The sequence below is a fragment of the Somniosus microcephalus genome, chromosome 20, assembly GCF_052327205.1.
Source record: "Somniosus microcephalus isolate GS21.2 chromosome 20, FLI_Smic_1.0, whole genome shotgun sequence".
Classification (NCBI taxonomy): domain Eukaryota; kingdom Metazoa; phylum Chordata; class Chondrichthyes; order Squaliformes; family Somniosidae; genus Somniosus; species Somniosus microcephalus.
Genome location: NC_141006.1, coordinates 52,649,586 through 52,676,058, shown reverse-complemented (window position 1 = coordinate 52,676,058; position 26,473 = coordinate 52,649,586). Strand labels below are relative to the sequence as shown.

Sequence of the window (26,473 nt, the reverse complement as noted above, 5' to 3'; positions counted from 1 at the left end):
GCGACTGGAAGCGCCCCACGTTCCTCTTGGGGCGCTGCGAGCCAATATTATTAAAGGGGAGGGGTCTGGCGCAGCTCATCCTGGCGCCCAGCTGGGCCACCAGGGATCGGGAGCGCCAGCAGGGAAGGGGCGGGTGTGACCTGAGTCACTGGAGGGGGTTGGGGTGGGTGTGACCTGAGTCACTGGAGGGGAGGGTGTGACCTGAGTCACTGGAGGGGGTTGGGGAGGGTGTGACCTGCGTCATTGGAGGGGGTTGGGGCGGGTGTGACCTGAGTCACTTGGGGGGGGGGGGGGTCAAATGTGTGATGTCATATCTGTGGTAATTATATGCACATTTGTTTTGCATTTTTAATATATATGTGCAACTGTTAAACTATAGGCTGCTAAAAATGTTGCCTCACTATGCTGTGCAACTTACATTTTCTATTCTGGCTACTTTGCTGTTTTTCCACCCTGTGTCTCCCCGGATTCGGTTTAGAAAATATGGTCACCCTATCTTTGCATCAAGTACTTCTTGATCATACCACAATTGTCTTTTCAGTTTAAGCTCCCCCAGCTCTAAATATCTTGGCTTACCTTGAAGTTGTGCACCAGATTTACTATAAATCATTTAATATTTTCTCTGCTTCAATAAGGTTTCTTCAGTCACATCCTTTCATGACAAAGGAACCCCAGTTTCTTGAGTCTTCCATAAATCCTTTGACATCAAGGATCGAGCCTCATGGCTCTTCTCTGCACTACTCCGTGGCTTGAATGTTTCTCTTATATTTCAACCAAAACTGAACATGACTTAAGTTGCAATTTGACCAGAACACTGCAATGTTTGCATGACATCCTTGGATTTATACTCTACTGATTTGGCAATACAGGTAGACTATCCTTTATCCGAAAACCTCGGGACCAGCCGTGTTTCGGTTTTCGGAAAATTTCGGATTTCGGAAGGTATTTTATAAGACTGGGAAATTTGTCGGGGGTGGGTCGGCGGGGGGGTTGGCGGCGGGAGTCGGGGTCGGTGGGGGGTCGGCGGCGGGGGTCGGGGTCGTGCGCCACTCTGGTCATGTCGTGCGCACGACTTACGCTGAACGAAAAAACCTTCGGTTTTTAGAGGGTTTCGGTTTTCGGAAGTTCGGATAAAAGGTAGTCTACCTGGTATAATTAAGCATTCTATTTGTTTATTGCTGCTCCACAGTAATTTGGCAATAAGCGTAAAACATACTATCACCCCTAGATTCTTTCAATTTCACCTTTAGCTATTTTTACACCATCCATATATATATAGTATATGTATGAGCCCTAATAAAACTGAAGTCAATGGGAATCGGGGGGGCGGGGGGGGAACTCTCCACTGGCTGGAGTCGTACCTAGCACAAAGGAAGATGGTTGTGATTGAAGGTCAATCATCACAGCCCCAGGACATCGCTGCAGGAGTTCCTCCGGGCAATGTTCTGGGCCCAACCATCTTCAGCTGCTTCATCAATGAACTTCCCTCCAACATAAGGTCAGAAATGGGGATGTTTGCTGATGACTGCACAGTGTTCAGTGCCATTCACAACTCCTCAGGTAATGAAGTAGTCCATGCCCGCATGCAGCAAGACCTGGACGACGTTCTGGCTTGGGCTGATAAGTGTCAGGTAACATTCGTGCCACAGAAGTGCCAGGAAATGACTATCTCCAACAAGCGAGAGTCTTAACACTGCCCCTTGACATTCAATGGCATTACCATCACCGAATCCCCACCATCAACATCCTGGGGGGGTCACCATTGATCAGAAACTTAACTGGACCAGCCACATAAATACTGTGGCAACAAGAGCAGGTCAGAGGCTAGGTATTCTGCAGTGAGTGTCTCACCTGACTCCCCAAAGCCTTTCCACCATCTACAAGGCACAAGTAAGGAGTGTGATGGAATACTCTCCACTTGCCTGGATGAGTGCAGCTCCAACAACACTCAAGAAGCTCAACGCCATCCAGGACAAAGCAGCCCACTTGATTGGCACCCCATCCACCACCTTAAACATTCACTCCCTCCACCACCGGTGCACTGTGGCTGCAGTGTGTACCACCTACAAGATGCACTGCAGCAACTTGCCAAGGCTTCTTCGGCAGCACCTCCCAAACCCGCGACCTCTTCCACCTAGAAGGACAAGGGCAGCAGACACATGGGAACACCACCACCTCCAAGATCCCCTCCAAGTCACACACCATCCTGACTTAGAAGTATATCACCGATCCTTCATCGTCGCTGGGTCAAAATCCTGGAACTCCCTACCTAACAGCACTGTGGGAGTACCTTCACCACACGGACTGCAGCAGTTCAAGAAGGTGGCTCACCACCACCTTCTCGAGGGCAACTAGGGATGGGCAATAAATGCTGGCCTTGGCAGCGATGCCCACATCCCATAAAAACAAATTTTTAAAAAAGTTGCCTATTTTTCCTTTTGATGTGCAGTACCTTGCATTTATCTGCATTAAATTTCATCTACTTGTTAAACATGTTTACAGATTTTATCTGACCATTTGTAGGATCCTAGCTACTTCAATTCAACTGCCCCAATCAGTTTAGTATCATCAGCAATTTTAACCAGATCAGCCATGATCTAATTGAATGGCAGAACAGGCTCGAGGGGTTGAATGGCCTAACCTTGTTCCTAATTTGCATTAGTTTCTATATCCAAGTTATTCAATGTAGATTAGGAACAGTAGTTTAGCTAGTTAAGGTTGAACCATCCAGAAAAGTGTGTCCCAGGTTCAATTCCTCATCCACACTGAGCTGATTTTATTTAGGGCATTGGGTCGGGATGCTACAATCGGCATTAGAGCCCTTCAGTCAGGGAGGGGAGGGATATCCAGTGACCCCCCTGCTGGAAAGTGTGTATACATGAATACTGGGCAAGACAGGATCAGGCTGTGTGATGCTACCCATGTTGAATATGCTGAGGTCACACTTGACACGCCACCCAGTGACTGAGGTTACCCTCCCCCTCCCCTCCCTCCAGTGACTGAGATCACTCCCTACCCCTCCCCTCCCCCAGTTACTGAGGTCACACCTTCCCCCTACCCCCCCCCTCCAGTGACTGAGGTCGCATCTGAAACTCCCACAGTGTTAAGGGTTAGCCGGCCACCCTTCCCCCGGTGACTGTAACCGGGCCATCCCCCCGGTCTAACCCTCACCCGCTCTGGTTGCTGTGCTCCCAGACACTTCCAGCGCCGACAATCCAGCAGCACGAGCCCGGCCGTAAACTCAGAACGTACATGCACAGTGAGTCAGTCTGGCCATTCTACAAGTTGTTGTTTAATTTAGCCTTAGAGCCGCAAACGGACAGCTCAGCAGGGTAAACGCACGGCCCAGGGGTTACACTCACTGCCCAAGGGGGACACTCACTGCCCAGGGGATACACTCAATTCAATTCAATTCAATTCAAATCGTTTTATTGGCATAACAAGGTACATCTTATGTTGCCAAAGCATCGAAAAACATTTATGGTTGAACACATAAACACGGATCTATCCATACAGTGTATAAACAGATATATCCCTGAGTGTATAAATATACATTCATATAATTTGTATATACTCTTTTCTTAGATTTAATGGTTGTCCCTCTGTTTATGGCAAGCTGTAACATAGTGTGCCGCTAAGGTTACACAATTTCTCTGTTCCCCTAGTAGGTATGGGAGTTTTTGGTCGTCATTCAAATTTCTGAATTCAGGGCACTCACTGCCCAGGGGTTACACTCACGGCCCAAGGGGGACACTCACTGCCCAGGGGATACTCTCACTGCCCAGGGGTTACACTCACTGCCCAAGGGGGACACTCTCTCTGCCCAGGGGATACTCTCTCTGCCCAGGGGTTACACTCACTGCCCAGGGGGGACACTCATTGCCCAGGGGTTACACTCGCGGCCCAGGGGTACATGCTCTGCCCGGGGGGGGGGTGGTGGGGGAGGACGACACTCACTGCCCATGGAGTACACTCACTGCCCATGGAGTACACTCACTGCCTGTCACTGCCCGGGGGTACACTCACTGCCCATGGAGTACACTCACTGCCCGGGGGTACACCCCAGGGCCGAGTTTTGTGAGCCGGTGACTCTTCCGTGGATATTGTTTGCCCGAGGACACAGTGCCTCATCCGGGGACGTACGGTCACCTTATGCAAAGAGCGATCAAACTGGAATGGCCTTCCAGTTAAGGTTATGGAAACAAATTCATTAAAGATACAGTTGGATGATCTGGGGGAATGAAAGAATTCACATTTATTAAAACAACATTTTTGAGGCCTGCTGTAAATGTGTGAGTCTTGATGGGTCTGAATAAATTGGAATCAGCAGCACTTTTCCAATACAGATGGGATTATAGAATGTTACAGCACAGAAAGAGGCCATTTGGTCTGTAAAGTCTGCACTGGTGTTTCGCTGCACATGAGGCACCTACTCTAATCACACTCTTGCTACAGTGTGACTCTTTTTCCAAGGACCTAATTTACTTTAAAGATAAATGTCACTTTTTTGTTTTTAAGCAATACCTCTTTTTCAAGTTCGTATAAAGCAAAAAAGGGATTTAAAAAAATAGCAAATAAGGAAACCAATAACCGAGCAAGTTGCTAAAGAGCCTGAACGGTACCTCTGGGCCAAAGGTTGGAGTTGAAGGGGGAAAGTTCGAGACAAGATGGCGTCGACCAAGCGAGTGCTGTATGTGGGTGAGTGCAGAAATGCAACGACCGGCTCGTTACCCTCTTCAGAATCCTTCCACACCCTAATAATAGTACATTTTATTGGGGTGGATTTAGGGAGGAGGAGGGAGGGGTTCCAGTCTGGAAAGCGCGGTCTAAAAACCTGCCGGGAAGTAGAGAACCCCACAGCTCCGATTCATTTACACTTGGGTTGCGCTGAATCAGTCAAAATGCGCATATTTCCGAGGAATGCCGAGCCTGTAAATTATTTTTTAGACAATTTGTTTTAATATTACAATCAGTTCTAGATGAGCATTTACCATTTTGAAACTGCATTTATTTTTCAATCTGCCTTCATTTAAAAATCGTGTAGAATTGTACAAAATATGAGCTGTAGTAATTGTGTCCTTTTTAATATTTATCCAGACCTGAAACATTATGATTGGGCCAGAAGTCTGAGTGAATAATCATCCGTAACTTGCCATCATTCGTGTAATAATTATCAATATTGTAACCAATAATCTTCCAGATAACACACATTTATAACCTGAGAAGCACTTTTGACCAGTCAGGTTACAGCTATTGATCCTGACAGTGTCCTTGATAGACTTACTGTCACATCTGGTAACTCCAGCTGACTCGGACATTGTGGAGACGGGGGACTTGCTGGATTAGTGGATGGATTCCATACTTTTGTTATAGTATAAATATCTATAAAAATACACTTGTAAAAAATGAGGATATCTGAAATGCATTTTTAAAAAGCATGTATATAGATCTTTAAACGGCAGCATATTCCAATAGCTGAGTGGGGAAGTGTGTTAATATATTTTGCCATAGAATGGTGGGGGATGCAGGTTTGTGCATCACATTGAGTATTTGATTTCAGATGGGCCATTTTGGAAGAGGCATTTTCCCAAAGGGAGGGAACATTTGGTGGCTTTTTTTAAATCCTAATAGCCATTCATCAAACATCCCAGGCAGATGCCTTGAAGTTAGGGAATGGGGCAGCGGGGAGAAAAATCTAAAAATGAGAGGTGGGATAATAAATGTGAAGAAGGTTTTTCATGTCTTTGGGATGAGCAAAAACTGCTGGTCTACAACTGCACCGGGTCAAGAGCTAATGAGGTCTCCATGTGTGAGTGTAATAGTAAATAGTAATGTACATGGCTTTATTTTAATTTAAAATTGCTGTAAACTGTAGTAAATCTAATCTTACGCCTACCTCAATGGTTGGCATACTTTGCAGGTGGTATGTTTCCTCCCAAGAAGTTGGGCAGTGGATTGCAGGGAGTCTATTCAAAGCTGAGCCCTAATAATACTGCAAACTAATATTAACATTGACCTATAAAAGATTGCTTTAATAAAAAACGAATTTATATTTAAAAATCAAAGAGAAGCCATATGAATGTAATGGATCCCTGTTCTTAAACAGTTGGTGAGCTCTTTGATAGACGCAGTAGATGTGTCTTGTCTAAAAGAAGTGCCAGATTAGAACATTCTGTTTAATCACAGCTTGCTGTATTCCGTGCACCTTTGCTGATTGCATTGCCTTCTGTTTAGTGGTTTTGTTTAGCAAAGTGCATCGCTTTCTTCTGGAGGAGGGGAATATAATGGGAAACATATTGTTTTGAAGCTAAGTAAATAATTCAGTCCGTAGCCCGTTACAATGTGACGAAAATAATTGTTGTTTGAAAATAACAAATAATGAAAAGTTACTATTCAACCACATTATTTTTAAAAATGTAATATTTTCATTTATGGTTGGCTGAATGTTGGACATTCAAATTCAGTTGAAGATACCATCATGAGACATTCTTGAGGTATCGCGCAATAAATCCCTTCAGCAGCAGTGGAGAGTTTGTGGCGACAGTATTATTTGAGCCGGGGCAGGTCTGTTACTATATTTTCCACTTTCCAGGATACGCAGAAGACATCTCGATCTTCTGGGTGCAGTTTGCTGTAACTAGGGACAGTTTTGTTAATTCTGGACATCATATTTCATACACAGCATGTATAATGATGCAAATTTCACTTTATCAGAGACTTGACCTGCTCATAAAAACCACTTTTTGCTATGAAATTAAGACTAAAATGTTGGGGGAAACCTGACCTTTAAAAAGGGAATTTACATGAAAAGAGCAATTGCGAGAGGTTTGGGAAATCCAAAAAAGACCGGGCAAGGTGAGTTCAGCAGAGATGGAAGTCACGGAGAATGAAGAGTTGCTCAATGCAAAGACTGAGCGAGGACGGGAGGGAGGAGATTTTATTATAAGAGGTGCCCTATTCTATTCTGTGATTAACATAATACTTAGTTAAACTTTTTTGTAAGAGATTACATTTAAGTCATTAATTGAATGCTGCCATCTCTTGTTTTCCAACTATCTAATCTGCTTGTCCACGGTCTTGCTGATTGGAGTGAGTAAGCTTTCTATTACTGGAAACCCTTCCTGATACATTGTTAAATTGGATGTGATTTTGTGTTACCACCTGTAGGTGGCCTCGCTGAAGAGGTAGATGAAAAGGTGCTTCATGCAGCGTTTATTCCATTTGGAGATATTATGGACATTCAAATTCCACTGGATTATGAAACAGGTAAATACTTATAAAATTCACCTAATTGTTTGTGATTGGGCCAAATTCAGAGTAAATGCAAAATCGGAGCAAGTACTAAATTCTTTGTGATCTAAAAATCTTTGTAACCCTTTACACAGAAAATTAAACAACTTCCTAATAGTTGAGTCCTGGCACTCTTGTTCTCCAAAATTCTTATGCTGAAAGTTTTTTTTATAAAAAAGAGAGATTGTAATTTAAAATTTGAAAATAATTGGTAACAAAGCCTTCAGCAAGATTGTCCAGGTACAGTGCCACCTACTCCTTGTGTAACAACTATTGAAACTTGATGGTTTTACATTGATAACTCGGTAATAAAGATTATGAAATGATTAAAAATCTAAATTCTTTATTGTATCTTTGCGCAGAAAAACACCGAGGCTTTGCATTCATTGAATTTGAGAATGCTGAGGTGAGATGCTTGCTTTTATCTTTTTCATAGGTGAAAAAAGAAATTCAGCCTTTCATTCACGGTGGGAATGTAGTGAAATACAATTTGGGTACAGTTACTATAACAGCGAGGAACCAATTTGGTGACAAAGTTGTTCATGATGTAACCACTGATCAAATAACGTTTTATTTATAGGTGACCACATGAAAACATTCTTATTCATATCTTTCAACCATGGAATATTTATTGTCAGTTGTCAAATATTTAATGTTTTTGACCAAGTGACACAATAAATTGACCTGTTTTAGTCACTGTTTGTGTAAAATGTACTGAAAGGCCAACCTGGCCTGCTGTGGTCCTCCTCCTTCTACCTATGGTTGTGGTGAATACTCTGAGAATATTTATAGGAAGTTTCAGGGAAGCCTGAATAACAATTGGTTTCTGGTTCCATGTTCTGAGGAGGACAATGGTCAGTTATTTTTGGACTCTAAGGGTATCAAGGGATTTGGGGATCAGATGGGAAAGTGGAGATGAGGTCGAAGATCAGTCATGATTTAATTGAATGGCGGAGCAGGCTCGAGAGGCCATATGGCCTACTCCTGCTCCTATTTCTTATGGTCAGTCAGGGCTCCTGCTTGTAATTGTTTCCCAGTGACAACCGTTGGAAAGTGTGGATTTGAATGAGGACTTGGCTGTATCATGTCTTCCTTCCACTCCCCCTGCAAACCCCCCCATCTAACACACACACACACACACACACACACACTTTTTAATGGCAGTATGCCATGCACCTGTTATATCACCAGTGTGATTTTCAGATGTCTTCCTCCGATGCACTGAGGGTGCTCCATTGATATTGGAAATAAGTCTATTGTGCTGCTTATTGATAATTTACAACTTTTCTCTTTTTTTCTAGGATGCTGCAGCTGCCATTGATAACATGGTAAGTGATCTGGGAAAAGTGGGCAAAGTGGCATCTTTTTATAATAAGTGTTAATAAAGTCAGATTCTTGAAAACACAATCACACTTTTATAATTACCAAATGACCTGGAATGTAGGACATGTCGGTGCTAAATGAAGAACAAAGCTATAAAGTGTGAGTGCGCCATAAAGAATAGTGGCCTAATTGCCCTTTATCTTCCTTCCATTTACCAGAATGAATCTGAACTTTTTGGAAGGACAATCCGAGTAAATCTGGCAAAACCCATGCGAATTAAAGAGGGATCCTCAAGAGCAGGTGAGGAATGAAAGCAGCTTTTATAAATGGCAGGCTTCGATGTTGACCCATAGCCTCCTGCAGGCTTAGGTAGTGAGTAGCTCGGCTAAATCAGGAAGATCCCAGGCCCGACCTTCGGTCGGTGCTGTCAGTTCTTGATCACTCTCCAACGACCCCTACTTGAAGTGCCTGTGTGTGGGGCTCGGGTGAGGAAAGGATCATGCAAAATTCTGGTGCCCCAATAGTTGAATAGCTGTCAACACTGTGAAGGTGCACATGTGAATCGTGGCTACTTGAGCAAGGTACAGGAGAGTGCCTGGTGTCTGTGGAGCAGATCCTAGTCAGGAATCAATGCATTCAGGAGGGAAGAGGAAATTTGGTCAGAAGGGTAAAAGAAGGCCGACGTGATTTAAAAAAAATAATCTTTTAGGTATTTTCTCATTGCTGTTTATTTGGACTGATTGTGAATAAAAGTGGATCTGAACAAAAGCTGGCAATTTTAATAGATTTTGAACAATATTTTGAATCCTTCAAGAACAGAGTTTTTGCTCCTTCGTGGGACTTCCATTCTGAAATATAAAAAAGACAATTAACTTTTCACAAGGGGATTCGGTTGGCACAATGTGTGATTATTGTTCTCTTAACCTGTATTCGTGCTGTGTCCAGCCAACTATAGAAGGACTCGGTGTGCAACATCAGTCCAATGCTAAATTGCAAGAACTTCTGCTCAGTAAGGACAGAAGTGTTGAAATAATTTATTGGAGGTAGCAGCTGTACATCTGATGTCATACCTTAAAGTGCACGAGTACAGTGGCCACAGCCTCAGGATAACGGGTAGGCCATTCAGGACTGAGATGAGAAGAACTTTCTTCACACAGAGGGTGGTGAATCTTTGGAATTCTCTACCCCAGAGGGCTGTGGAGGCTCAGTCATTGGGTATATTCAAAACAGAAGTCGATAGATTTCTGACTAGTAAGGGCATCAAGGGATATGGCGATTAGGGCCAGTGAATGGAGTTGAGGCAGAAGATCAACCATGATCTCATTGAATGGCAGAGCAGGCTCGAAGGGCCGAATGGCCTACTCCTGCTCCTATTTCTTATGTACAGTAATTGAGGCAATGAAATTGGATTCTACCACATCAGGAGGAAAATGGTATAAAGTTACAGAGCATTTGTGCAGTGCTCTACTGCAGTAGAGGTAGTTTCCATGTTCCATCCTTGCAGCTTTCCATATATTAATAAAAATGAATACCTTTTTTTTCCCCTCCCTCTCTCTCTAACTTCAGTTTAGACCATGCTGCTGAGTTTTATTCTGATGCCCCTTATGGGTGATTTGACATTGTTAGAATTCTCACTGAATAAAGTGGCTGCCAGTAATAACAGCTGGCATTACCAATTTAAGCAACATTTTTCTTTTGCAACTTTATAATATTGCTATTTGATCTCCATGGCATTAGACACCGGGAGACAAGCCCAATTGCAGTATTCACGTCAAGCTGGGAGCAAGGTTAGCGGGTAGGAAGAGAATTGGACCAGGGGGGGGGGGGGAGGAAGAGTCCAAAGGGGTTCCTTGGGCCATAAAGGGAGTACAAACTATGGTCTACGATCTAGCTGTTTCAAATCCCCCATAAGGAGCATTAGAATAAAACTCAGCTGCCTGGTCTAAATTACAGGGGGAGGTGATGCTGGATGTTGGGTGGGAGATGGAGACAGCCTGAATAAATGGATGCGTTAAAGAACAATTTATGCAGACTTTGAGCTTTTACAAATTATTACTCTTATTCTGTAGCTATAAGTTTTTTTTTCCACGCGTTACAAACCGGTTAAAAAGTTAACCTCTTTGTCACGTTGTGGCTGCAGCAGAATGCATTTCTGGAAAGCCACCTGATGGCTTCAGCGGGAAACCTCATGGGACTCACTTCACCAATGTACTGTAGAACCATTGGGCTGGGAATGAACATTATGTGATGGGTGAACAACAATAACAACTTGCATTTACATAGCACCTTTAGCATAGAAAAATGTCCCAAAGCGCTTCACAGGTGTAATAATAAAAAGAAAAATAGATGCCGTGCCAGAGAAGGTGAAATTAGGAGGGGTGACCAAAAGCCTAGTCAAAGACATAGGTTTTAAGGCAGTTCTTAAAGGAAGAGAGGGTGTTGTAGCGGCAGACTGGTTTAGGGAAAGAGTTCCCGAGCGTGGGGCCTCGATGGCTGAAGGCACGGCTGCCAATGCTGGGGTGAAGGGAGGAGAGGGCGCACAAGAGTCCGAGAAACAGAAAGTTTGGGGGATTGTAGGGATTGAGGAGGCCACAAAGGGATTTAAAAATGAGGATGACAATTTTAAATTTGAGGCATGGGGGGGGGGACAGAGAATCAATGTAGGTCAGCGAGGAGAGGAGTGATGGGCGAGCGGGACTTGATGCTGGATAGGATAAAGGAACTGAGTTTTGGATGAGCTGAAACTTAGAGGGTGGTGATGGAAGGCTGTTTAGGAAAGCACTAGAATAGTCAAGTTTGGAGATGACAAAGGTATAGGTGAGGGTTTCAGTGGTAGATGGTCTGAGGTAGGGGCGAAGGCAGGCAGTGTTATGGAGGTGGAAGTAGGCAGTCTTTGTGATGGGTTTAGAAGAACAGCTCGGGTGAAATAGGATGTCGAGGTTGCGAACAGTCGGTTCAGCAGGAGACGGTGTCTGGGGAGGGGGGTTGAAACGGTGGCACGAGTAAGGAGTGGCGGGGTCTGAAGATGATGGCTTCAATCTTCTGTTTAACTGGAGGAAATTGCAGCTCATACAAGAATGGATGTCAGACAAGCAGTCTGAAAACTGAGGCAGTGGATGTCATTCGTGTACATGTGAAAGCTGACTCCATGTCTACATTTAGATGAGGATGGGGGCTAAGGATAGACCTGGGGGGACACTGGAGATAATGAAGGGAAGCCATTGCTGGAGATGCTGTGGCTATGATTGGATAGATAAGAGTGGAACCAAGCAAGGGCAGTCTCACTGAGCTGGATAATGGAAGAGAGGCATTTTGAGAAGGATACTGTGGTCGAACATGTCCAAGGCTGCAGAGAGGTCTGGGATGAATAATGCACTACGATCACAGTCAGAGAATGTCGTTCATGACTTTGCTTGGGGCCGTTTTGCTGTTGTGAGTAGACCCAGAAACTGATTGGAGAGATTCAAACAGGGAGTTGTGGAAGAAATGGGAACAGATTTGGGAAGCGACAACACGTTCTAGGACTGTGCAGAGGAAAGGAAGATTGGAGATGGGCTGGTTGTTTGCAACAACAGAGGTGTCGTAGGTGGGCTTTTTGAGGAATGGAGTGATGGCAGTGGTTTTGATGTTGAAACAGCCTCTTTTTGCACCACCGACCGATGTAACTGGTACTGTGGGTACACGTGGACACTTAAAATAAATTTTCCTACTGACATTACCTGACTGGAGTTTTCAATGCATTTTGAAATGGAATATTGTGACCGATCTAGCAATTTGAATATATAATAGATAATTCTAGTGTTATGCTGCTACTTTTGAGTGAAATGTAAGTGGTGTCTTTTTCCAGTGTGGTCAGATGATGACTGGTTAAAGAAGTTTGCTGGAAAGACTCTGGAGGAGAATGAAAATGAAGAGCACGGAGGAGATGATGGAAACACACAAACACAGGAGGTGAGATTTTTGTCGTCTTACACTCCCACTAAGCGCCTTAGGGCCGTTCCCTACGTTATAGGCGCTATATAAATGTAACTTAAGGTTGGGCAGAATTCTACTGCATTTTAATGCTTATTTTGGTTCCTGAATCGCCTAGTTTAATATCTGTGGTATGATATTAGGAAAAAGCCAAAGGGGACTGAGCGGTACAGTGAGTTAGACATGGGCCTGTGCCTCTGGGATGTGGATCCAAATCCCACCCAGACTGATGGGATGAAAGTCTGCTTTATTGCCATGAAATGCCCTGTGAAATTTTTAACCAGTTATAGGTCCACAGTACAAAACTGCACTTATTTGGCAATCTTGCTCAGCGAGGTGTGGGAAATTGAAATGTGACACTAGTGCAGCAGGGGGAATATTGTTTTAAAGGTGAGGCCTGGGCACACTGTTGTTGGGGCAGAATAGGGGAAGCTTGGTCTGTGTCTAACTATCTATGATGCTGACGCCATGTTCCTGAAATGAAAAATGCGCAATTTCCCCAAACTAACCATTTACTTTGACGAGCAGAAAATTCACACAAACTATATAAAGCTATTTAGGACATTAAACTGCTTAATGGATTGGACTGCTGCAGGAATCCCCTATTCATTATAGGTGTATAAACCCTCCTCCTCCTATCCATCTTCATTTTACAGTGCAGTTTTTGAATAGATACTTTTATGCTTGAATAAATCTTATCCCGTTTATTACATATAAAAATTCTGTTGTGACATCTTGGAACCATCGGAGAAAATGTGTGCAGTACTGATTTTCAGGCTTCATTTTTTCTGTGTTTACTCTCTTTGCTGTTTCGTAAAATGTGTGAGAGACTGGAAACTAAATCTTAACAGACTGGCTAGAAAACATGCATTGGTATTATTGTTATGGGGTGGAGTCCATTTGCTTCTTGTGACATCAATGTTTCCACCTATCTGCGGGATTAAGAAAGGAGTTTTCTAAATGGATCTCGGTCTAATGGATCAAGAAAATAAAAGTCATCAAAAAAATCATCTGGGATTTATTTAAGGGAAATTAGACACTTTTCTTGGTTTATACTTCAGCAAAACACTAAAGTTCCTCTTCAGTGAATAATAAAGGACAGTTTCTACAAAGCATGTGACCCATAGAACTTTTATTCACATTTTTCTTTTTTTCTCTGCTTTCCTTCTCTCCCGAAGATGCTGGCTACTTGATGGAGTACGGTTCTTTGGGTGCAAGCCAGCCTGTGGTACATTGCTCAAATTCTTCATGTATGAGCCTAGATAGTGAGGATCACCCAGGTTGTTTTACCATGGGCGCCATCACAGCTGAGCCTGATTCTGACAGCCACACAGCGGTTGCTGGATGGCATTTGTGAGCAGGAAACCTGGCTGTTTTCCTTTCCCCAGCCCAACCAGGTACAGTAGTCCCCAGCTGAGATCAGGTAACTGAGCACAGACACAAAAGCAAAATACTGCGGATGCTGGAAATCTGAAATAAAAACCGAAAATGCTGGAAATACTCAGCAGGTCAGGCAGCATCTGTGGAGAGAGAAACAGAGTTAACGTTTCAGCTCGATGACCTGAGAATGTCCTCAGAACTGAGCACAGACCATGGACCAAACCTGAGATCTTCCTGATCTGATTGGCTCAGCTACTCACTGCCATACCTAGCTAAGCCACTGGGGGGTAGACTTGTATCAAATAATCTAACATTTAGTGAAATATTGGTACACTTTGTGTGTTGTACAGTTTCTTGAAGATGTGTGATCTTTTGTGAATTATACTTTTTTTAAAAATGCTCCTTTCTATAACCTATAACCCACAAAATATTTAAGTTAAGTGATTAATTGGTAAGTATAAAACTGGTAAATTGTGAAACCCAAGCAAAAAATTAATGAATTATATACATAAAATGATGTATTAAAAAAATCATATTTCCAATTTCTGTTCTCCCTGCACTTCTCTTATCAGATATTCATGTGTCTTTTGTGAGATCAGAAAAATCTTTATGGCTTTAAGAATACTTATACATTTTTTTGCATAAATGTGCGTGAACTCTTTTGGATATTTAAAAATGTTTTCTTTTATTGGTTATTTAAAAAACAAAAGATCTCTTTTCCTTTAGGGTGAGCCACCAGCCAAAAAAGCAAGATCCAATCCTCAAGTCTACATGGACATCAAAATTGGCAATAAGCCTGTTGGCCAATTACGCTTTTTATTACGAGCTGATATTGTTCCAATGACTGCAGGTAAAGAATAACTTTGTACACAGATGTGACCTTTCTAATTATTGAGAGCAAAGACCAGAAAAATCCTGTTAACCACTAACCCTTTATTTACACTTGTCTTCTCTCTCCGCCATCTGTCTCTATCTTCCATCTGAGAGTACCGAGAGTGGCTTAGGCCTGGCTGTTCATACTACAGCTCATGGGCCATTTGTGGCAACTCATTATATTTCTGCTTATATTTCTTACTTGCTAGCTTGTCCCTTTTTTGAATTTCATGAGTCTGGAGATTTGATGCCTCATTGGTGAAAAAATCCTAAATCAAAATACAGGTCAGTTAGTATGCACAGCTTGAGATATAGCAAACATTGATTTAAACTGTATCTGCGGCTCACCATGATAGTCACCAAACTAGCTTATGAAGACAAAAAGCTTGGACGCTCCTAGTCTAGGGCAGGAGGTTATCCTGCTCCAAACTTTCTCCCCTTTTCCTGTGAAGGTTGTGACTTTATCAGAAAGATCCCAGTTGAGAAACTGATTGAACTACCGTTTATTTCCAGCATTTCCTGATTTTATTTAAGATCTATAACTATCTGGTTGTGAATTAAGTATTCTTATTGTCTCACATTGGAACCACTTATGACTCAGTGAGTTCCTTAATAACTGATTGTAGTTTATTAAGATTCCACAAATTGTCCGTATCATTTCTTCCAGAGAATTTCCGTTGTCTCTGTACACACGAGAAAGGATTTGGGTTTAAAGGCAGCAGTTTCCATCGTGTCATCCCACAATTCATGTGCCAGGGTGGCGACTTCACCAATCACAACGGGACTGGAGGGAAATCCATCTACGGCAGGAAGTTTGATGATGAAAACTTTATCCTAAAACACTTGGTGCCAGGTAGTAATTTCCACTTTTTGGAAATAGTACAGCCAATTCTAGATTAAAATGTAAACTTACTGTATAACCGGCAGCTTCCCATCCTACAGAAACAGTTATAGCAGTGAAATATGTAGTGCTGATTTTGGTCTGCTCCCCAGTTATTTATGTCCTCTGTCAATCCATTGCTCTGTTTACCTGCAAACAGCAAATGAGAGGCCTGCCTTTCCGCTATTGAATAGTAAAGATAATGGAAAAGTTATATATTATTAAAGTGGGCTTATTTATAGCTGGAAGTTGGCTATGGTTATATCTCAGTTTTCTTTTAATATGTCTGCTATAAAAATAAATCCTGACCTGTGCATAAACTACCTCAGTGAGTAGGTAAAGTACTTAACAAGAATTGTATTGCCAGCAGTTTCTCAGTTTGTTTAAGTCAAATTGCTATTTTTCCCCAATTGTTTTTCCCTTCCTTTTCTTTAAGCTGCAGCAGGATACCGCAGGTGCGAGAAGTCCTTTGATGCTGTGCCCACGTGGCCGGTATTCTGGGTAATCCTAGGTGGTCAACGTTGGCAGGCTTTGATTGGGGAGGGCATCACAGCTAAAGCTGATTCTCCCCAGTGTCTTCACAAATGCGATCAAGAGCAGGAATCGGGTTTTTTCCCCTCCCCTTCGGAGGACACTGCAGCCACTAGTAATGCCCCCACCACGGCCCCAGCTCTGATCAACTAACTCCGCACAGTCCAGGGATTGAACCTGTGAACTTTGTGGCCTGTTTGGCTCAATACCACACGAGGTGATACATTTACCATTTTAAACTCTAGGAGAATCCCAACATTTAGCTTTTGTTTTAGAAAAAAAAAATCATCATGCGGTTTGAGTTTTACTTCAGTCTACTAGGTGGTGGTTTTACTAAATTCTCTGAAGGATATTTTCTTAGCACCTGAAATGTAATAATTCCAGCTGCAAATATCTTCATGCTGTAACTTTGCAATCTAAGGAGCTAATCAAAAAAGGACTATATTTTAGCAGATGAGGAAATTATGCTAAGTCAACGGGGAAATTATGTTAAGTCAAAATTGCTGAATTTCAGACTCTAACATTGTAGTTGTCATAATCTCTTTGTTTAGGTTTGCTGTCGATGGCAAACTCTGGAACAAACACAAATGGCTCTCAGTTTTTCATTACCCTCGACAAGACAGACTGGTTGGATGGAAAGCATGTGGTATTTGGGGAAGTGATGGAGGGAATGGATGTTGTCAAACAGATGGAAGTGAGTATAAAACATGAAAGTGTGACAGGTTATTCCTTCTAGTTTGTCTTTCTTTCCACTTCATAATTGCTTACCTCTACCATCCACTTTTAAGGAATATTAATGGTGGTCTCCTCCCAATACAAATTTACTTTGTGCTTTGGGCAGCATAGGTAGGTGGACAGTGTTAATTTTCCCTGTGATCTTATTGCCATTGTTATACTGGAACTGTGGCTGACAACTGATGGGAGTTCACCATATCTGTGCATGGGAGTGTTGGCTATCGGCAGGATTTCAAATCTGTGACCAAATAAATGCAAAACCAGGGCCTTGAATACTAGAAAGGAAACCCTGAAGCTAAATTTAAAAAAATCCTAACTGTTAATGTACTCTCTTAGATCTCCCATCGCATCCTTCATGGTGAGTCAGAGGATGTGTCGTTTTATAACCAGAGCATTATAGAAACATAGAAATATAGGAGCAGGAGTAGGCCATTCAGCTCTTCGAGCCTGCTCCGCCATTTAATATGATCATGGCTGATCCTCTATCTCAATACCATATTCCCGCTCTCTCCCCCATACCCCTTGATGCCTTTTGTGTCTAGAAATCTATCGATCTCCTTCCTCTTAAATATATTCAGTGACTTGACCTCCACAGAGAATTCCACAGGTTCACCACCTTCTGAGTGAAGAAATTTCTCATCTTAGTCCTAAATGTCCTACCCTGTATCCTGAGACTGTGATCCCTCGTTCTAGACCCCCTGTTCTAGACCCCCTAGCCAGGGGAAACATCCTGCATCCTGTCTGTCTAGCTCTGTCAGAATTGTATACGTTTCAATGAGATCCCCTCTCATTCTTCTAAACTCTAGTGAATACAGGCCTAGTTGACCCAATCTCTCCTCATACGACAGTCCTGCCATCCCAGGAATCAGTCTGGTGAACCTTCGCTGCACTCCCTCTATGGCAAGTAGATCCTTTCTTAGGTAAGGAGACCAAAACTGCACACAGTACTCCAGGTGTGTTCTCACCAAGGCCCTGTATAACTGTACTAAGACATCCTTGCTCCTGTACTCAAATCCTCTTGCAATGAAGGCCAACATACCATTTGCCTTCCTAACTGCTTGCTGCACCTGCATGTTTGCTTTCAGTGACTGGTGTACAAGGACACCCAGGTCCCTCTGTACATCAACATTTCCCAATCTATCACTATTTAAACAATACTCTGCCTTTCTGTTTTTCCTACCGAAGTGGATAACTAAACATTTATCCACGTTATACTGCATCTGCCATGTATTTGCCCACTCACTCAACTTGTCTAAATTGCCTTGATGCCTCTTTGCATCCTCCTCACAACTCCCAATCCCACCTAGTTTCGTGTCATCAGCAAACTTGGAAATATAACATTTGGTTCCCTCATCCAAATCATTGATATGTATTGTGAATAGCTTGGGCCCAAGCATTGATCCCTGCGGTACCCCACTAGTCACCGTCTGCCACCCCGAAAAAGACCCATTTATTCCTACTCTTTGTTTCCTGTCTATTAACCAATTTTCAATCCATGCTAGTATATTACCCCCAATCCCATTTGCTTTAATTTTGCACACTAACCTCTTATGTGGGACTTTATCAAAGGCCTTCTGAAAATCCAAATACACCACATCCACTGGTTCTCCCTTATCTATTCTACCAGTTACATCCTCAAAAAACTCCAGTAGGTTTGTCAAACACGATTTCCCTTTCATAAATCCATGTTGACTTTGTCTAATCCCATTGATATTTTCTAAGTGTCCTGTAATCACATCCTTTATAATAGACTCTAGCATTTTCCCTACTACTGATGTTAGGCTAACCGGTCTGTCGTTCCCTGTTTTCTCTCTCCCTCCATTTTTAAATAGTGGGGTTACATTTGCCACCCTCCAATCTGCAGGAACTGTTCCATAATCTATAGAATTTTGGAAGATGACAACCAATGCATCCACTGTTTTCATGGCTACCTCTTTTAGTACACTGGGATGCAGATTATCAGGCCCTGGGGATTTATCGGCTTTCAGTCCCATTAATTTCTCCAGCACTTTTTTTTACTAATACTAATTTCCTTTAATTCCTCCTTCTCACTAGACCCTTGGTTCCCTAGCATTTCTGGGAAGTTATTTGTGCCCTCTTCTGTGAAGACGGAACCAAAGTATTTGTTTATTTGCTCAGCCATTTCCTTGTTCCCCATTATAAATTCTCTCATTTCTGACTGTAAAGGACCTACATTTGTCTTCACTAATCTTTTTCTTTTTACATACTTGTAGAAGCTTTTGCAATCCTGGGAATGGTAGCATAGTGGTAATGTCACTGGGCCAGTAATCCAGAGGCCTGGACGAATGATCCAGAGTCGTGAGTTCAAATCCCACCATGGCAGCTGGAGAATTTAAATTCAGTTAATTAAATAAATCTGTAATTATTACTAATATCAGTAATGGTAACCATGAAACTATTGGATTGTCGTAAAAACCCATCTAGTTCACTAATGTCCTTTAGGGAAGGAAATCTGCCGTCCTTACCTGGTCTGGCCTATATGTGACTCCAGACCCACAGCAATGTGGTTGACTCTTAACTACCCTCTGAAATAGCCTAGCAAGCCACTCCGTTGTAACAAACCGCTACGAAAAACAATAAAAATAATGAAACCGGACGGCACTGTGGGAGTACCTTCACCACACAGACTGCAGCAGTTTAAGGCGGCGGCTCACCACCACCTTCTCAAGGGCAATTCGGGATGGGCAATAAATGCTAGCTTTGCCAGCGACACCCACAACCCATAAACAATTTTTTTTTTAAATCCGCTTTTATGTTCCTTGCAAGTTTACTCTCATACTCTCTTTTTCCCCTCTTAATCAATCTTGGTGCTCCCAATCCTCAGGCTTGCTACTTTTTCTGGCAACTTTATATTACTCCTCTTTGGATCTAATACTATCCTTAATTTCTTTTGTTAGCCATGGTTGGGCCACTTTTCCTTTTGCGTTTTTGCGCCAGAAAGGAATGTATAACTGTTGCAATTCATGCATTCGTTCCTTAAATGTTAGCCATTGCCTATCCACCGTCATGCCTTTTAATGAAGCTCCCCAATCTATCATCGCCAACTCACTCCTCATACCTTCGTAGTTTCCTTTGTTTAGATTTAGGACCCTAGTTTCGGTTAGACTAATTCACTTTCCATCTTAATGAAGAATTCTATCATGTTATGGTCACTCTTCCCTAAAGGACCCCGCACAACAAGATTATTAATTAACCCCTTCTCATTGCACAATACCCAATCTAGGATAGCCTGTTCCTTAGTTGGCTCCTCAACGTACTGCTCTAAAAAACCATCTCGTACACACTCCAGGAATTCATCCTCCACAGTATTATTGCTAATTTGGTTTTGCCAGTCTATGTAGATTAATGTCACCTATGATTACTGTAGTACCCTTGTTACATGCATCTCTAATTTCCTGTTTGATGCCATCCCCTACATTACCACTACTGTTTGGAGGCCTATAGACAACTCCCACCAATGTTTTCTGCCCCTTGGTGCTTCTTAGCTCCACCCAGACTGATTCTACATCTTTATTTTCTGAGCCAATATCCTTTCTCACTATTGCTCTGATTTCATCCTTTACTAACAACGCCACCTCACCTCCTTTTCCTTTTTGCCTGTCCTTCCTAAATATCGAATATCCTTGGATATTCAGCTCCCAGCCTTGGTCACCCTGCAGCCGTGTCTCCGTAATCGCAATTATATCGTTTCCGTTTACATCTATTTGCGTTGTTAATTTGTCTACCTTATTACGAATGCTTCGTGCATTCAGATACAGTGCCTTTAGATTTGTCTTAACATTTTTAGACATCTTAACATTTTTTTGTACTATGGCCCTATTTGTCTTATTACCATTTTCTCTTACCCGGACCCTATTTGTTCGTGCACTCCTTTGTTTGTACGCTCTGTCCCTTCCTGACACAATCTGGTTATCCTTACCCCAATCACTTTCCTGCACTGCTTCCTTGTCTTTTCTCTTTAGCATTCTAGATTTCTCTCCACTGGGACCCTCCCCCTCCCCCATTTAGTTTAAAGCCCTATCTACCTCCCTAGTTATTTGATTCACTAGAACTCTGGTCCCAGCATGGTTCAGGTGTAGTCCATCCCAATGGAACAGCTCTCTCTTTCCCCAGTACTGATACCAGTGCCCCATGAATCGAAACCCACTTCTCCCACACCAATCTTTGAGCTATGCATTCATCTCCCTGATCCTATTGAGCCCATGCCAATTTGCTCGTGGCTCCGGTAATAATCCAGAGATTATGATCTCGGTGGTTCTGCTTTTTAATTTAGTCCCTAGCTGCTCAAACTCTCTCAGCAGAACTTCTTTCTTTGTCCTACCTATGTCATTGGTACCTACGTGGACTATGACAACTGGATCCTCCCCTTCCCACTCCAAGTTCTTCTTCAGCCCGGAGGAAACATAGAAGATAGGAGCAGGAGTAGGTCATTCGGCCCCTCGAGCCTGCTCCGCCATTCAATGCGATCATGGCTGATCATCCAATTTCAGTACCCGGTCCCTGCTTTCTCCCCATACCCCTTGATCCCTTTAGCCTTAAGAAATATATCCAACTCCTTCTTGAATATATTTAATGAATTGGCCTCTACTGCCTTCTGTGGTAGAGAATTCCACAGGTTCACCACTCTCTGGCTGAAGAAATTCCTCCTCATCTCAGTCCTAAATGGCTTACCCGTTATCCTTAGACTGTGACCCCTGGTTCTGGACTCCCCGACCATCGGGAACATCCTTCTTGCATCTAGTCTGTCCAGTCCTGTCAGAATTTTATAATTTTCAATGAGATCCCCTCTCATTCTTCTAAACTCCAGCGAGTACAAGCCCAGTCGTCCCAATCTCTCCTCATAAGTCATTCCTGCCATCCCAGGTATCAGCCTGGTGAATCTTCGCTGAACTCCTTCCATGGCAAGAACATCCTTCCTCAGATAAGGCGACCAAAACTGCACACAATACTCAAGATGTGGTCTCACCAAGGCCCTGTACAACCGCAGCAAGACATCCTTGTTCCTGTACTCAAACCCTCTCGCTATGAAGGCCAACATACCATTTGCCTTCTTAACCGCCTGCTGCACCTGCATGCTTACCTTCAGCGACTGGTGCATAAGGACACCCAGGTCTCGTTGTACTTCCCCTTCTCCCAATCTATTGCCATTCAGATAATAATCTGCCTTCCTGTTTTTGCCACCATTTATCCACGTTATATTGCATCTGCTATGCTTTTGCCCAGTCACCCAACCTGTCCAAATCATCCTGGAGTTTCTCGGCATCCTCCTCACAGCACACACGCCCACCCAGCTTTGTGTCGTCTGCAAATTTGGAGATATTACATCTAGTTCCCTTGTCTAGATCATTAATATATATTGTGAATAGCTGGGGTCCTAGGACCGATCCCTGCGGTACCCCACTAGTCACTGCCTGCCACTCAGAAAAAGACCCGTTTATTCCAACTCTTTGCTTTCTGTCTGCCAACCAGTTCTCTATCCAAGTCAATACCTTGCCCCCAATCCCATGTGCCTTAACTTTACATGCTAATCTCTTATGCGGGACCTTATCAAAAGCCTTCTGAAAGTCCAAATACACCACATCCACTGGTTCTCCCTTATCTATTTTACCAGTTACATCTTCAAAAAATTCCAGTAGATTAGTCAAGCACGATTTACCTTTCGTAAATCCATGTTGACTTTGTCCGATCCTGTCACTGTTTTCCAAGTGCTCTGCTATTACATCTTTTATAATGGACTCTAGCATTTTCCCCACTACCGATGTCCGGCTTACCGGTCTGTAATTCCCTGTTTTCTCTCCCACCTTTTTTGAATAGTGGGGTAACATTAGCTACCCTCCAATCCATGGGTACTGTTCCAGATTCCATCGAATGTTGGAAGATGTCCTTTAACCTGGCACCGGGTGTGGTAAACCACTGTTTGTATTCCACTGTGTACATGCCTGGACATGCCTCGGCTGACTCCTCCCACAGGTCCTAGTATAAAGGTGACTGCTCCCCAGCCCTTTGTATCCTGGACCGGTCGACCACTCGAGGCAGACCTCCATTCTGTTGTTAATAAAAGCCTTTAGTTACTCTTCTAACTCTCAGTCTTTTATGAGTAATTGATAGCGCATCACCGGGTAGGCAACATAGCCTTCGGGACTCACGCTCCTGGCTGCAGAGAAGTGTCTATCCTCCTAACTATACTGTTGACTACTACAGCCACCTTCCTTTTTACTCCCCCCCACAGGAACGGCTTCCTGTACCACGGTGCCGTGGTCAGTTTGTTAGTCGTCCCCGCACTTGTCCATAAGGGTTGCAAGAACCTCGAATCTATTGGATAAGTACAGGGACTGTGGCTCTTGCAATACTACCTCCTGGATCCCCGTACCTGCCTCACTCGCAGTCACACCCTCCTGTCCCTGACCACGTGTCAATTCTAAAGTATTTAATCTAAGGGGTGTGGCTGCCTCCTGGAGCAAAAGGTCCAGATAACTTTCTCCTCTCGCAATGTCTGCAGCTCGGATGCTAGCTCAACTCGGAGCCGTAGTTCCTCGAGCCGCAGACACTTACCGCAGACGTAGTCGCCCTGGACAAAAATGTCCACAAGCTCCCACATATTGCAGCAGCAACACATCTGTTCTCCCATTATTTTATTTAATTAATTAGTTTAGCGTTAATTTAATAAACTAAACGAGGTAAATAATTTGATTAAGTTTAGCTTTTTAAATGTAGTTATATATTAACTTAAAACTTAGCCCACAGTCACTACCAATCACTTACCTGTCTTACCTGTGACGTCATACTGCCGTTTTCTCTTGTTGATGCAGGTCTGCTGCTGCTTTTATCCCCGCTCTCGGGCGACGGTCTGCTCCTGCTCAGGTCCGCCGCCGCTCTGGGAGAAGTTAGGAAAAGCATGCACCTCCTTCCCCCACTTCACCGAACTCCCACACTTGCCAAACCCCCAGTTGTTCACTGTGCTGGCTGCACTCACAGGCCCCTGTGTTTATACTGTTTTGTCTAACATGCCTTCGCTAAAGTGCAATCTGATTGTTACATTGGGGGGGGCGATGAACTAAGTATTACATGATATAGTTGATTTCCCACAGGTTACAAAAATATGGTGCATTTATTTCAATTTAAAATACAACATTATAACAAAGGAGTTTTTTCCATAATAAAACCAGAAAATGCTGGAAATACTCAGCAGGTCAGGCAGCATCTGTGGAGAAAGAAACAGAGTTAACGTTTCGGGTAGATGACCCTTCGTCAGAACTCTGAGGAACTTCTGACAAAGGGTCATCGACCTGAAACGTTAACTCTGTTTCTCTCTCCACAGATGCTGCCTGACCTGAGTATTTTCCAGCATCTGCAGTATTTTGCTCAAGTTTTTTCCATTTGAATTACTTCAAATTAATAATCTTTGCAAGAAAGTATTCTGAAATGTTTTTCCAAATCATTATACGGTGTAATAGAAAGGCTAAATAAGTATTACTTGATGGTGGTGAATGCGGGGAGGAAAAGGGTGGGACTTAGAAGAAACACTGGGCCATCAAAGGTACTTGGGACGGGGAGCCAAAGTACCCACTAGCAATGTGGAACATGACAGTTTTGTGCAGAAGCCAGGAAAATACAGCACATGCATGCATCACCGGAGGGGGGAGGGGCAGGGGGCGGCAGTGAACTATCGGATTACACTTTAGCGAAGACACATTAGAGGATGTGATCCAGGACCCAGCTGAAGGGTCCAAGATTTGGGGAATCGAGCAGAAACTAAACCCAAAGCTCCTGAAAAAGGGAAATCCTGTGCAGGTGAAAAATTATTGGAGGTATTGAAAAGTGGGATAGTTGAGGTTATGGGTTAACTTTGTGATTGTCAAAACATGTTGAATTTTTAATGTTGTTTAGGTAGGTGGGTGGATGGAAAATCACCATTGCCACATTTTTTTTAAATAAGGGTGCGATTGTTTTGTTCTTTTAAAGGGAATTGTTTTTTTTTGCTTTATCGTGAATGTGAAATTTGAGCCAGTTAGCATTCTTTGTTTTACAGACATCATATGCTTCACCAGAAGCAAAGCATTTATACGTATCCTTCAGTTCCTTCAATGTCCATGCAAAGAAACTTAAATTTTAAGTACTCCATCCATCCATCATATTGTCTCTACAGCAGATAATCTGGGTACAGATTGTCTATTCTCTGGGCTCTATATGATGTACGCAGAGCTTCTGGCAACGGCAGCATTGCACGACTCAGGATAAATCAAAACGGATCATAACCGTAAATGACTTTAATCCTTCAGCCTCTGCTTTAAAAATGACCAAAATTAATGGCTGTTGTATTTAAAAACAAAAGAAATCTTGAATGAACAATTGAATTTTCTCAGGATGTTCAGCTGAGGTTTAATTTTCCCTTGAAACCCATGTAATGAATGTTTGTTTTTATTTTCCAGGCTCAAGGTTGTAAAGATGGAAAACCAAAGCAGAAAGTGATAATCTCGGACTGTGGAGAGTATGTGTGACTCCAGCGGCTGGAAGACAGCTCCAGGAGATTTCAATTCTTTTCCTATTTTCAATGTTATCTGTAAAGTTTCCTAACGGATGTGAAGATTTTTGTAAATACTTTAACATGCAAAATAAAATAACTTTTTAAAAAAAAGTTAGCTTTCTTTTTACAGATACTCTTAATAAAAAAAATTGTTGATGTAACATTTTCTGATGCTTAGTGTAAAAGCTAATAAAATATCCAGGCCAAGTTTCATATCAATTGGGCACTTAAAAGATACTTTTGCACTACAGAAGGGCAGTCTGCAGCAAGTATATGTGGAGAACCAGTCTCTTGCATTCAAACTCTTCTGAAAATAGTTTTCCAGTAAGATCCTAAAGACCCCAATAAGGTGGCACTGTGACCTGTGATACCCCACCAGATTCAAACATTGTGGGGATACTTCTGCTTCAGATATAAAAAAAGGATTATCCTCGATTCTAAATTCTGCAGTTTGCAAATCATGTAGTGTATCAAAATAAGAATATGCTCCCAGATCTATCCTAAAATGTCCTTTTCAAAAAAAAATTATAGATCTAAATTTTGTTTTGAAACATTTTTATAAAGTCAGGAAGAAAAATGACTTCAAAGAATTTCTCAATTATCTGTAAAGTCTTTCCAAAAAAAACCAGCAAGTCCATTTGAATATGTTTATTGCTTTATTGGGGTAAATAAAATTTGAACTAACCAAAAATTCAATTAATGAAAATATACAAAAACTATAAATTGGGTTCTATAACAGTCTACTGTCAAAAGGCACTAATCCAGACCATTAACTACAAATTATATACATATGGAAGCATATGTATGGACACGGAACATAGGATGGGATATACAAGCACAGAATACAAATAAACCAAATTCTTACAATTCCCTTTTCCTTTTATTTCCAGTCACTTTCCTGGGACAGAATATACGGAAGGGCATTTTTCTCCACTAATATGCCA

At 42.5% G+C, this 26,473-nt stretch overlaps 1 protein-coding gene across 1 annotated transcript; it reads left to right on the top strand.

Annotated features, from left to right (window-relative positions):
* Positions 1–4,598: 4,598 nt before the first annotated feature.
* ppie (peptidylprolyl isomerase E (cyclophilin E)) lies at positions 4,599–25,640 on the top strand. Its single transcript, XM_085962689.1, has 10 exons — positions 4,599–4,698; positions 7,168–7,266; positions 7,653–7,696; positions 8,592–8,618; positions 8,832–8,913; positions 12,461–12,564; positions 14,692–14,815; positions 15,506–15,691; positions 16,801–16,943; positions 25,435–25,640. Exons 1-10 carry the CDS (start codon positions 4,668–4,670, stop codon positions 25,501–25,503), a joined length of 909 nt encoding a protein of 302 aa, XP_085818815.1. The 5' UTR covers positions 4,599–4,667; the 3' UTR covers positions 25,504–25,640.
* The last annotated feature ends 833 nt before the right edge of the window (positions 25,641–26,473 follow it).